The sequence below is a fragment of the Oenanthe melanoleuca genome, chromosome 2, assembly GCF_029582105.1.
Source record: "Oenanthe melanoleuca isolate GR-GAL-2019-014 chromosome 2, OMel1.0, whole genome shotgun sequence".
Taxonomy (NCBI): domain Eukaryota; kingdom Metazoa; phylum Chordata; class Aves; order Passeriformes; family Muscicapidae; genus Oenanthe; species Oenanthe melanoleuca.
Genome location: NC_079335.1, coordinates 59,837,789 through 59,851,384, shown reverse-complemented (window position 1 = coordinate 59,851,384; position 13,596 = coordinate 59,837,789). Strand labels below are relative to the sequence as shown.

The 13,596-nt window shown below is 39.1% G+C and overlaps 1 protein-coding gene across 5 annotated transcripts in view; it reads left to right on the top strand.

Annotated features, from left to right (window-relative positions):
* TEX10 (testis expressed 10) overlaps nt 1–13,596 on the top strand; it is a 54,655-nt gene that overhangs the window by 13,795 nt on the left and 27,264 nt on the right. For 3 of the 5 annotated variants that reach the window (XM_056484821.1, XM_056484822.1, XM_056484823.1), the window contains 3 exons: nt 4,204–4,339; nt 7,066–7,241; nt 7,960–8,137. In XM_056484821.1, the coding sequence (XP_056340796.1) occupies nt 4,204–4,339; nt 7,066–7,241; nt 7,960–8,137 (490 nt within the window). The remainder of the gene's footprint in view (nt 1–4,203; nt 4,340–7,065; nt 7,242–7,959; nt 8,138–13,596) is intronic. The other 2 variants (XM_056484825.1, XM_056484824.1) reach the window with 1 other exon arrangement.

Below are 13,596 nucleotides of genomic sequence, written 5' to 3'. Positions count from 1 at the left end.
TAAGAAACTCTTATAAATCTAAGACTAGCTTTATATTGAAAAGTAACTACTAGGCTGTAGAGATGCATGATGCTTTAATATCCCAATCCTTATTTAAAGTCATTAACATAGCTGATAGACTCTCCTGAGTACTGTAAAATTACCATTTTAGTTCTGTGATTATGTGAAATGCCACGGTACTTTGGATGGAAGCTGCTGTTGAGTATTTTCCAAGGTGTTTGATTTGAATACTTTTCAAAGAGAAAACATTTAAGTTATGACTTGCAGAACCAGTCCAATATTTTAGCTTACTTTTTTCTTTCATTTCAAGTGCTACTTGGTTGTATTCCAAATGAGACCTTGGATATAGAACTTCAAGAAAGGACTTGATCAGTAAACAGAAAAGTGACAGCAGTCTTCTATGTTTTATCAGTGTGATAGAAATGAATTCCACATCCAGGCAGTTCATAGAGAAGTCCTTAGCAACAGATACAATTGTTAGAGTTGTAAAATGAAAATATGTCAAATGTCCCTCAAATACATTTTGGCAGTTATATTTCCTGCCAAATCCATTTTAATTGTCTATTCCCATGTCCCTGGTGACAAAGGTAATAACTGCTCATTCCTGTCTGCACTTCAAATGTAGCTTTGTGTTGAAGGCAAATAATAATAATTCAAAGTCAGAGCCTAATACACCACCTGTGCTAAGGCAGAGGAATTGCTACTCAGGAAAGTAGCTCCCAAACACTTGTTAGAGTGTTAGATCAGATACTTCAGGCCTTTCTTTGTAATGAAACATTGATTTTGTTTTTTTTACTTTGCCAAACTTATACCAAATAGTGGATAATGGCTTGTGTTTTCTACCCAAAGTGGCCATTTTAGTGTAATCATTTTCCTCAGGAATCTAGAAAAAGCTGAGCTTTAAAAAAGTTACAATGAAATCATGAAAGATTATTATGTATGGATCTTTTCTGCTGGTCCTGTGAAAGTTCAGTGTGAAATTAGTTACCTCACAAAGCTGTGTCTGTTTGTGTGGATGGTTTATCTCACCCCTTCAAGATAATTCTTGTGCAGTACTAAAAACATGACTAGATGTTAGATTATAATTAATCTACCAGCTGTAGAGGAGATACAGCTTTGACATACTGGAGAAACAGGAGAATGGTTCAGAAAGAAGTGCAAAGTCCTGCACGTGGAGAGGAGCAAGTCCATGCACCTGTACATGCTGGGGGATGAGCAGGTGAAAGCAGCATGGCAGTAAAGGACCAGGGGTCCTGGTAGAGCCAGCACTGGGCCCTTGTGGCAGAGAAGCTCAATGGGTCCTGGGCTGCATTAGGAGTGTTGGCAACAGGTTGAGGGAGGTGATCCTGCCCCTTTGCTTTGTGGCCACTCCTGGAGTAGTGTGTCCAGTTTGGGGCTCCCCAGTACAAGAGTGGCATGGACATACTGGTGAGAGTCCAGCAAAGCCTGTGTAGGTGGTAAAGACACTGGAGCATCTCACCTGTGAGGAAAGGCTGGGTGAACTGGAGGTGAGAAGATTCAGGAAGCATCTCATCAATGTATGTAAATACTTAGAGGAGGAGTGCAAAGAGGAGGGAGACAGACTCTTTCCGTGGTGTCCAGAGACAGGACAAGCAGTGGGAACAAACTGGAACACAGAAGATGCTGTCTGAACGTGGGGAACACCCTTTCCACTGTAAGGCTGATCAAGCAGTGGCACTGGTTGCCTGTAGTGATAGTGGAGTCTTATCCTTGGAGATACTGAGAAGCCATCTGGACACAACTGTGAGCAGCCAGATCTAGCTGATCCTATTTTAAATGAGCTCAGAGTCATTCATTCCCACTTCAATCATTATGTGATTCTATGGAAGAAAAACCCTTCTGTCCTTGATTGGCTCTTTTGATAGTCCTCTGGAAATTTTGAACTATGTTGTGTCAGATGGGACTGCAAAAGGTGGTACATAAAGAAAAAAATAAACTCTTGATTTGTTGAAAGCCTATTTGACATAGAGATTAAATCCTGGAAGGGTATGTGTTTTTTAGAAAGTGAAAAATGAGCCATTTCAGTTTAAAAAAATGTTTAGAGCACAGTGGAAATCTAAAGGTGGGAAGTTTAGACAAACCAAAAGAGCTAATGCAAAAGAGATTAAATAAAACCATAGTGAACCTCGAGTGCATTATGCCGCACAAGCATGGTTCCAGTTTTCTGGATTGCCTGTTCTTAGTAGGGATTTATGCTGGGGTGAAATGCACATAACTCCCTTTTTCTATGAATGTGTAGAAGAGTTTGTAGCTGTATTGTATGGAGGTAAATCTCCATTGCTTAAGATCAAACTTAAGACCTCTTTGTAATTAGGAGGTCTGCTCCTTTCTTGCAGTTCTCAGGTATGAATTCAACAGCAGCTTGCCTGTTACTTGTGTTTTTGATAAATTTTCTTCATGCAACAAAAGAGAGCACAGCCACTTCAGAAGGAGGCTTGACATGTGCCAGTTAAAACTGAAGTATTTTAAAACCTTCTGAGTTTTTCAGCTGTTTTTTGGACTTCTATATAATGTGGACCATTTAAAGTATCACTTTTAAAGACTACTTTTTAAAATTGCTTCCATTTTAAAACTTGTCCTGTTCACATGAAACAATTCAAATAGTAGGACCTGTTTTACTTGGCATGCCACAGTGTTATCGGGAAGTAAGAATTCTACTCAGAATATTAATTTGTTTTTTTTATTTTTTCTCTTAAATGTTCATCAATTAGCTGTAAACTACATAAAGACGTAATTGTTATTCATTTAAGGATAAGCCAGTGTTCTGTTGTAAAAAATGCTATCCAAGGTGAATCTTCACCCAAAGAATATGTGAATTGGGTAGGCTGATATTCCTGACGCATTGAAAATAATAATATATAATCTTAGTTAGAAGAAATATTAGAATGGATTTTATTTTTCTGTTGAAAAATATGTTTGATTTCAATTTCTTCAAATTCTGAATGGCTCCTGCTTCATGCTGGCATGTAGCCGTGCCATTTCAGGTGATTTTTGTAGTGTGCTTTGTAGTGAGAATCCTTATATGGTAACTTGAAGTTGAGTAAAAGTTTTACAGATTGGCCCCTGTCTGATCCAGAATAATTTTTAGAAAGGAGCCTTCTTGTCTGTCTCTGTGGGTAAAGTGGCTCTGTTCAGTGTGGAACACAAATATTTTATCTGGTTTTGCACACATAATTTAGTAAGACTGGTCTGTGTGCTGGGATGAAAAGAAGTTTCTCAGCTTTGGTTTATGAAGGTAATGAATCAATTGCTGCTGCTTAAGTATGCCTTAATTGGATTGCATTTCTTGGGACCACAAGTTCTTCTGTGACAAAATGAAGCAGGTCTCATACCTTTTGTGCTTTGCTTAAGTTTTCAGATGCTTTCCTATTTTTTCCAGGCTTGTCTTCTCTGAATTCAGGTATTTTTCCATGCTTTGTTAATTTTTTCCATCTGGTGGCTTAGTCTGGTTTCCAAAGAAAATATTTGGTATATTTCTCAGTCTATTACAATAAGTTCTGTGTTGCTGGCTAATTTTTGCCAGTTTGGTCACAGTGGTAAAGCTTTCAAATTTTAAGTCTGGTGATAACACATGGTTGATGAGAGCTTCAGAGAAGGAAAGGTTGGAAGGAAGTTAGTTAGCAGTTCATGAGGTGTCTTGCCAGCAACCTCTTGAGGTTTTTATTTTCTGGTTGATTAGCAAGTGTAACTTGGAGCCAGCTGGTTCAGAGACAGGGAGAGCTGGTGAGCTTAGTGTGTGTGGCCAGGAGAAAGGGATAGTACAGAGAGAAGTGAAGGCAGAGAGAAGTGAGTGACAGTGAGGTTTTGGGGAGCAGAAGTAAAGGACTAGAGAACATTGGTCTGAGGTTACTGCACCAGGGGAGGATTTGGAAGATAGGTGTAAAAAGCAGAAATTTACTAGTTCACGGCTACCTTGCAACCTGTCTTCAGGAAGTTGTGAAGTTTTCACTTGCATGTTGTCTCTATTCTTTTATCTGTTTCTTTCACAAGCTGTACAAGAGAGTGTTGTTTCGATGGTTTAGAAGTCAGTCCAGAAGTTACTTCAAAACATTTTGGTACTTCCCTCTGGAGTTCAATGTAAACAGTTGCAGATAAAGAACACATCTTTGTGTGTATGTGCGCATGTATAAAATCAGAAGATTAAAAAGTATTACTACCCCCTTTTTTTTAATCTTTTTCCAGTAGCAACGGAACCCTTGATAAAAGCTGTATATACGCTATACCAGCAAAGGAATCTGCTCTTTCCAGTTCGTACATTGCTTTTGAAATTTTTTAGCAGAGTTTACCAAAAAGAAGATTTGAGGACACAAAGAATCAGGTAAAAAAAAAAAGCATATTATTTTTAATTTCAAAATAGTGTATTGATTTCAGAAGTGAGAATACTGAATTTATATGTAGAAGTCATAAAACTTCATTCTGAATCTGTTTTGACACTTTGTTACTGGAATTTGAAAGTTTGTGTGCTCTGTGAGGTGGAGATGTATCAGCTTAGTTGTCTATTGTAGCATGAGTACTAGATAGATTTTAACGACATAAATTTTAGCTTGAAGTACACTGCTGCAAGGTAATTGTTACTAACTGTGTTGCAGTCAGTGGATGTGTCAAGATCGTGCTGCTGTAGCCCTGGAGCATTTCCATCACTTCAGCCTGAGGTCATGAGCATGTCACTTAGTGCCTTTGTTGGTGTTCTGATAGTGGCTGAATCACCTTCTTCAAGAAAAATACTCTGTTGTTTTGGGGGTGTGGTTCTAAAGAGACTAGGTTTAAGAAAGTGTTATTGTCCTTCTGGGCTCCTGTTTTGTTGTGGGATCTGTTAGATCATGGGCAGCTTTTAGATACCTGACTTGCTTCAGGTGTAGTCAGTAAGAGGAGGTTATTCTATGTAATGCTGTTGCTACGGTTTTTCATTAATCGGATGTGTCCAGACTGTCTCCAAATCTTAACTTTTCTAGAATGTATTTTTCAGCTGTCATCTAGTTCCAGAATGTAAAAACCTTAAACACAAGTCATGTGTTGATGTGTATGCATCAATCCTGGCTCATTTTAGAGCTGCAGGTCCCCATCAAGTAAAGCAGCTCTAAGGTTTTGGAAGGACCTTCTCTTTTCCAGGCTGAGCAACAGCAGCTCTTTCAGCCTGTCTTCATAGGAGAGGTGCTCCAGATCTCTGATGAATCTTCATGACCTCCTTGGACTTCTTCCAATAGCTCCATGTTCTTATTTCTGGGAACCCAGAGCTGTATGCAGCACTCCAGGTGGAATCTCACCAGAGTAGAGGAGCAGAATCCCTTCCCTCGACCTTCTGCCTACACTGCTTTAGATGCTCAGGATACAGTTGACTTTCTGGGGAATATGATCCTTTTCTGCCACTAAAAAAGTCAAACCTCAGGTCTCTCAGCAGTCTTGGCATCTGCTAACACAGTCAAGTTTTGGGAAAATTGTTCCCTTCTACAGCTTCTTTGCTTTGTTAATCTTCTGTTATGGTAATGCCTGAGTACGCGTAATTAGATCTACAGCCAGAAATAATTTTATGCTATGCTCTGAACATTATAAAAAGTGTAGGGAATATGAAAGACAAGGAAAACCACATGGGAATATCCCATTTTCCTCCTCTTTTCACACAGAGTGAAAAAGAGATCTTTTTCATACTGACTAATTTCCCTGAGGTTATATAACCACTGTTCTGTGTACTTACCTGAAAGTCTTGAGCATCTCATTCAGTTTCATGTGATCATATGACTATCTGGAAAGCTTTAACTTTCTATCTTTAGACATCACAAATAGCAGTAGTTTTGCTCTTAGTCTTCTGCATGGATCTGTGACATTTTAAGTAATAGAAGAATGAAATCTCAAAAACCCTTTGCAAAAAAGTATGACTCCACTTAGGTCTGACAAGACATTTGAAGACAACATAATATTGGTGTACTGCACTATTCCATTTCTTTCCTTTAGAAACAAGTGGTTTTTTTTTAATTTCTTCAAAATGTGGACTGTTCATTGGCTCCTGGACAACATTCATATTGTTCCATTCAATTTAACGTTGTAGCTCCTCCAGCCCTCCTCTGGTTCTCCTCATTATTTTATTTTTTTTTCTCAGAAGCTTGTCAAGAACAGCTTGTCAAGAATTCACGTTGGAACATTTTTCCAGAATTTTTTGTGAATGTTTTTATTTTTTAGGTGTGTCTAATTCAAAGGGTAAAGTAGGAGCTTTTGGCCTGTTGCTGCCTTGCAGAAAAAAAGCCAAACTTGACTGATTTATTACATGGTTCAGAATTAAGTTTTGTCTTGATATTTTAGTTTTTCTTCATTCTTAATCACTGCACACATACCATGCACTGTGTGTATATATGCATATATAGTGTGTCTGTATGTGTGTACACATATGCATTTATATACTGGTAAGAGTCTGAAAAGGCTATTCAGCCTCAAAATCTGCCTTCAGCACTGACCTATGTGAGACGCCATAGGAAGAAGACAAGAATTAATTTTACATCGTACTCTAAGCTTCCAACCATTTGAAGCTTGCACTTCCTCAGTCTGCAGAGCTTCTCTGTGTTTATCACTCAGTGGATATCATGTAATATCTGTCTCATGAGTTTTTCTCACATCATCCCTTGGACCAGTCTAAATGAAGACCAACTGCAGCATCTTCTGGCAGGGACTGACAAAGCTCAGCTGTGTCAAGACCCAACTTACTTTTGCTTGTTTAATCCTGTCTCCTAGCTTCATTTGATACTAGCATCTGATTCTTTCTGTGGAAGACAGATCAACTATTTTATTCACATCCACTATTTCCATAAATTATTCAAGTGAAATGATTCATGATTGGAGACCACTGAGCCCACCTCCAACTCACTCACTTCAGTGATACTTGATTTGATAAGCCAGGATGACATAGAAATTGTCACCCATGAAAGATAGGATTAGTCCCTACAGTTGTTTCAGTTTGAGCCAGAAAGGAGAAATAAAAGCAACTTAACAATGGGAAGAGAAGTTTGTGTGGGTTTCTGTTGTTCTGTCCTTTTTTTTTCTTCTCTCTTTCTTTAGAAGTCGAAGTAAAGTTTTATCTCGTTGGTTGGCTGGCTTACCTCAGCAACTGGCTCTGCTTGGCCTGAGGAACCCTGAGCTTTCCAATCAGCTCATTGATATCATTCATTCCGCCGCTTCTCGTTCAAACAAGGAATTGTTGCAAAGTTTACAAGCCACTGCTGCTCGAATATACGGTAAGACTTTGACACTATAGCACAAAGAATTTTGCCCCTCACCTGGCAGGCACGTTGCAATAGGTGGAAAATCCTGTTGTTTCCTAGGTGAACCTAAATACTCTGTGGGGTTGGGTTGCAGATTGGTCCAGTCCCCTAATGAACTATGCATGTCATTTACTAGAGAGTAAAAAGATTGAGATATTTAGTTCGAGTTAGTAGCACTTAAATCTGATAAACTAGAAACTTTAGTTTTTGTGTGTCCAAGAGTCATTTAGGTTGGAAATAAACCTCTTAAGGTCCAAGTGCTAACCCAGCACTGCCAAGTCCACCACTAAACCATGTCCCCAGATGCCACATGTTTTTTGGGAGATGCCACATGCTTCAGGGGTTGGTGATACCACCCCTTCCCTGCACAGCTTGATGCAATGCCTGACTACCCTTTCAGTGAAGACATTTTTCCTAATAGCTAATCCAAACCTCCCCTGGTACGGCTTAAAGCCATTTCCTCTCATTCTTCCACTTGTTATCTGGAAGAAGAGGCTGCCTTACCCTCACCTGGCAGCAGCCTCTTTTAAGGTAATTGTAGAGAGCGATCCAAGCCTCCTATTTTTGAGGCTAGTATTGCCTCTTTTTCCCCTCTTTCATGTTGGTTGTAGCCTTCTGCCGTGGGTGGGTAGCTGAGGTCAGTGCAGCCGGGCCGTGTCGGTGCGCGCTGACCGTGTGTTGTGTGCCGCAGATCCGCTCGAGGGCACGCTGGTGCTGCTGCCGGCCGAGGCGCAGCGGCGCCTGGTGCAGCTCGTCTACTTCCTGCCCTGCCTGCCCGCCAGCCTGCTCGCCTGCCTCAGCCGCTGCTGCATCATGGGCAGGATGTCCTCCGAGCTCGCCGCCACCCTCATCGGCATCCTGCACATGAGGTACCGCTCTGCGCTAGGCTCCAGCCACCGCAGCCCCGGGCGGGAGTACTTAGTCATGAGCTGTGAACTTGGTAACAAGTTTGCACACAGAGAATCAGCAGAACGTGCAGGAACTGATGGTGTGGTTGGCCTGTTGCTTTGACTCTGTCTTTACACTGCCTGATTTTCTACAGTATGTGTTGAGAAAATCATTCAGCTGTTTAGGTTGGAAAAGACCTTTAACCCTGAGTCCAACCATTAGTCCAGCACTGCCAAGTTCACCACTAAGCATGTTTTTAAGTGCCATATTCGTCTATCCATATTGTTATACTGTCTTTGTATATATTAAGGAAGTCTGCCAAGAATTTTCATCTTGAAATACAAACATTAGAGCTTTTAATACTTGGGTCATTTCAGTAAGGATGCAAAGCAGCGTTAGCCTATCTCTTACAAAATCTGTAAGGCTGCATGGTATGGAGCACCTTCTACCCAGAACATCATCACCAGTGGTCTTTGTTCTGCCACTAATTGCTGCTTTTCCTTGTGAATGCTTCAACCTGACACAGCTGAAGTGAAAAACAACCAACCAGTTTTTCTCATGTTCTCCTTTATTTTCAGTTCACTTTTTCTCCAATTACTACACCTAAATAGCCAAATTACAGTTGCTAGGCAAGTGCCTTGTTTGAAATTATTCATGCTCTTGTTTTTTTGTTTGTCCTGACTTGAAAGAGGGTAGGTTTGCGAGTGAAGCTGCTGTTCCATTGAAGTGAGTGGAGGACTTGCTGAGATTGCACAAGGGTGTTTTGTTTTGCTTCTTCTGGGAAAAATACATTTTTCTCCATTGGTCAGTATTGTGAAACCTTGGATAAACAAGCAGGAATTAATCTTCTATGAATTCTGCTTAAAGTGATTCTTGATGGTTTTTGGATCTGAAACATTTTTAATTAAAATAGGACACAACACAATGTACTGTCAAATGCAGACCTGTTTGTATTAGCTGTGTAACATGTGGATAAAGTGACTAACATAGGAAGCAACAGTACTGAAATTTATATCCTATATATATAATGCATTACTGTTGTAAAAGTGAAATTCAGTCTAGTTTTGGGAAGCTAGAGATCAGATTTTATTTTTTAGAATGAAAAACTTTCTGCTGTACACTGGAAGCTTAGTGGCAAAGTGTAACTGATTCAAAGATAGTCATTGTAACAACTAAAGTCAGTAATAAGCACTTATTTTATTAAGCTTATTTTGTTGTTAGATCTTAGCAGATCTTCATTGTGGAGATTTTTGTAGTAATGGAGTGCCTGTTTTCTAAAAATTACTGTAAGCTGCAGGTGGGTTGTGGGCATTTGATCCTTTTGGCAGAAGATGCAAGTGGCAGATGAAAGGCAGTGTTCTTACCAAAAGTGGGTTACATTCTGAGAGCAGAGGAGGAATCAATTCTTTGTTTTCAGAGGTGCAAAGGAAGTATTTTGATTTGAATTTATGGCATTTGGAACACATTTTAAACTTACTTTGGATTCAAAGACTATGGATAATCAACCCAAGAAGTCTATCTGAAATCACTAAATGAAAGAAAAATGTACTGATGTACTTACAACGGTGCAGCATTTTTGTATTGATAATCCAGACAGCTGTTCTTCCTGGAAGCCTGCAAGGTTTGATGAAACTTGAAAAAGAGAGATTACTCTTGACCAAGCATTGTTTTTATTTGATAAGCTTCTTCTCATTTCATTGAGAGAAATCAGTGCTAAGAAGAGGAAGTTGATTAATTGTCTTTAGAAGCACATCTGAAAATAATACAAGTACTTGGAAAGATTAAAATTACTCTTTCATAAATGAAGGGAATGCAAGGGATTGAAAATACATTCTTACCTATATATCCAAGTTAAAAACACTTATACAGGTTACAGAGTGCTTATAGATGACACCTTTTTTAGCTTTGGCTTAGATGAAATGTATTTTGTGGAAGACTCCCTTCTTTTTTTTTTTTTTTTTTTTTTTTTTTTTTTTTTTTTTTCCCCAATAATCATGACAGTAAACATTTTATGCTAAAAGATTCATCTAGGGTGCTTTAAAGACTTAGGGAATCAAGATGGATAGAAATGTTTTTGACTCAGGGGGATGGCCAAAAAAAGGTGCTTTGTCTACTTAAACATGCAAAGATAGGGAGATAAGTAATGGTAAATATTAACTTTCCAAGAACAGAAGAGTCTGATACTTCTTTTTCATTGGAAAATAAGTTGTACAGTCTAGGAAACAATAGTAGATTTTCTAGATATGAACCTTAGCTGGGTTTTGAGATTTATAATCTATTATTGCACACAGGACAAATGAACCTATTTTCTGTCTTTTATCAGAAAGGCTAAGCTGAACTATTGTATCTAGTTTTGTGGCTCCTTCTTAGATAATGACATGGACAGACGAGTGAGTTTCAAGAAGAGCAGAGAATGATAGTCTGTCAATTCTGATAATGGGGAATGACTGACAAATTGGTATTTTAGGCAGATAAGGCTGGGAAGAAGTTGGAGTCGGTTGTGTAAAAGGCTTTTGAAAAGGAATGGGAGAGTGCAGTTTCAGCAGGATTAAAAATACAGACCTTAAATGTCAAGAGAGTGTTTGGTTTGAGTGCTAGCAAAATTTTATGAAAGCAGAGATACATACTGGAATGGCTTGTGTAACAAAGGAATACAGATATACTTCCCTGGAAATGGTTAGTATCAGGCAATCAGGTGGGATGTGGATGACAGAGGGTAAACCCTTGAAGGAAGTAGAGGGACTGGGGAGCCCCTGGTCATCGTTTACAGCTCTTGTGATACTCAGAGTTAAACTTTCAAGTTTGTCAAATGAATGGTACCATAAAAAAACTTTCGTAATTCCACATTTCTGTGCCATAGCTTGGTCCGTGGGACATTTTCTGTACTTTAGATTGTGGCTTGGACAGAGAAACTGTCCCAAATCCATGGGGAGCTGTCATTTACGAGTACCCCGCTGCTGTCAGTAGATGGCGCTGTTTCTCTTCCGGTGCGTTCCCGTTTTCTGTGCTGAGGGATGGCTCTCCCTACATTTCTCCTATGGAACCTACTTATCCGTCAGGCTTTAAATAGCGTGCATTCAGGAGCATCAGAGGGTTTGGTACTTGTTCTTAATTTCTTCAGCAGCCTTTATTCCCGCGCTGTTTTGACTGGCAGCGGATGCATGTTTTTACACGCACCCAAGAGTACTCGTATGGAGCTGTGTGTATTTGTCAGGGACCAGCTATGCTGGAGTGTATTCACTGAGAGTACCTATGGATCATAATAAAACTTGCAGTTATTCCCTGAACAATCATTAGGAACTCAAGGAACTTACATGTTTTTTGTGCATAAACTATAAAACTAATAGTAAGTGTATCCAGATGGTTCAAAGCACAGCCCTGTGATGATATCAGGTGGTAACATAAAGTTGTTATTGTGTGTTACCTTTCAGACCTTCTTATTTTTTGTTGTTTAAAAGAAGTGAATTTTGAAAATACTCAATAGTTTCACTTTTTTTTTTTTTTTTTTTTTTGCAATGTTGAAGTGAATATCCAAGTGGTGTGTAGGAGCCCGTTAAGTGAGCTCTGTGTGCTGAGAATGAAAATTATATTGGCAGTGTTTCCATATAGAATGAGAAGGTTTCTGAGCCCCTGGGAGGTTGGTTAACTATACTGTTAAATTGTTATTTTGGATGCTGGTATGAACATAGCCAGATTTGCACTAATGGGTCATGATCTCTGTGCCATTGAACAAACATTTCTGGTGTTGGAGTCTCTGGGATGACTACAGCTGGTGAGTTTCAGGTGAAACTGAGGATCAGAAGGTGTAGTGTCTTAATTTCCCTGCTCTCCTCCTCAACTGCATGCCTTGTGCCTACTGTATGGGATCTGAGATGTAAGTAGCTTCAATAAATCCAGGCAGGTAGAGTTCTGAGAGATGGAAGTGTACCAGGGTTTTGGGATATAAGTCATACAGAAGCAGGTGAGGAAAGGTGTGGAGCGCCATGGGTGAACAGTCTGTCACTTCTGCCTGAGAAATGAGAGAGCAGCTTCTAGACAGGAGATAAGTTCTCTGAGTTGGCCTCTGATTTAAGCCTCTGATGAGCTTGCATGTATGGAGAAAAATGGAAGGGTCTGTTAGTATTTTAGGAAGTGTTTTGCATGAAATCTACTGGATGGATTTTTTTTTTTTTGTGATCTTTTAGGTGGTACTATTTTGATATATTGAGATAGGCAATTCATCTTGATGCAGTGTGCCACATTTCTAGAAGAGTTAACTTCAGTATTTATTTTTCATTTATGATTTATTGGAATAACTGCTGAATAAGCAAACAGTACTTCACTGCTAGTTAAAGGTGAATGGTTTAAGTGTTGGTTTGGAATATGCAATATATGGCATGAGTGCATCTTTTGACTTGAAATGCCAATCTTAGCTTCACCTTGACTGTGGCGTTCTGGTAATTCCTTGAGGCTGTGGATATGGACAGGTAGACAGTTCTCTCCAGGAGGTGAAGAAATATATAAATCACTGATGGTCTGATAGGGACTAAGGTAATAAACTTTAGCAGTATCAGAGGTAGAGCTGGAAAAAATGTTGATGTAATCTCCCTATGCCTGCTTTTTGCATTAATAGGGCAGAAAGGCTACTTCAAAATGGTTTTAAGGAACTGGTGAGGCTTGTGCTTAATTTTTGAACACTTTTTGGAAGACTTATTTTGAGGCAAGTATTTTTGTCAAATGCGGAAATGCATTAAATGTTGTAAATACGCCTTGTTGTATAAGGTAGATTACTTTGTTTGCCTGAAAAATTGGTCTGCTGTTTACACACCAAACACTATTCTTTTACAGTTGCAGAAAAACCCATTTGTCAGGCTCAGTGTTTTTGGTTTCCACTCAGTGACTTTGTGGTGATTGAGGGGCAGATACTCTTGAAAACAGAATTTTCTTTTTTCCTTCCCTTTTGTATATGTTGCTATGCTTAAGATGATTAATGTATAATCTGCATAAAAAACTCCACACTTACTGTTATGTGTTCTATTCTGTGAATTGTGGATTAAGAAATACAGATTATGGGATTGTGATCAAATATATAAATCAGGAGGTTAGATTGCTGACTTTATGGGAGAATTTTGCTGTCTCCTCTCATTCCTTGAAGAACAAATAAAGAAACTCAAATGCAATTTATGTGCCTTATTTATGCATAGTAGTTATGGTTGTTTTACAACTTTTTATCCATTGGAACAGTGTGTCTGGAAATTATTTCGCTGTAATAGAGAGTTGGACAGATAATATTTCACTGTCTAGATAAAAAACAATGGGAGTTAATTTATGGCATTTCTCCCTTGAAGTAGGGTGTCCATAAATGAGATCTCCAATGGCTTCAAACAGCCATTTCTTATTCTTGTGGGACTCTTTTTCCTGCTGGGGTCTTGCCAAGAGTTGTTTGTTGTTGTAGAAAAGG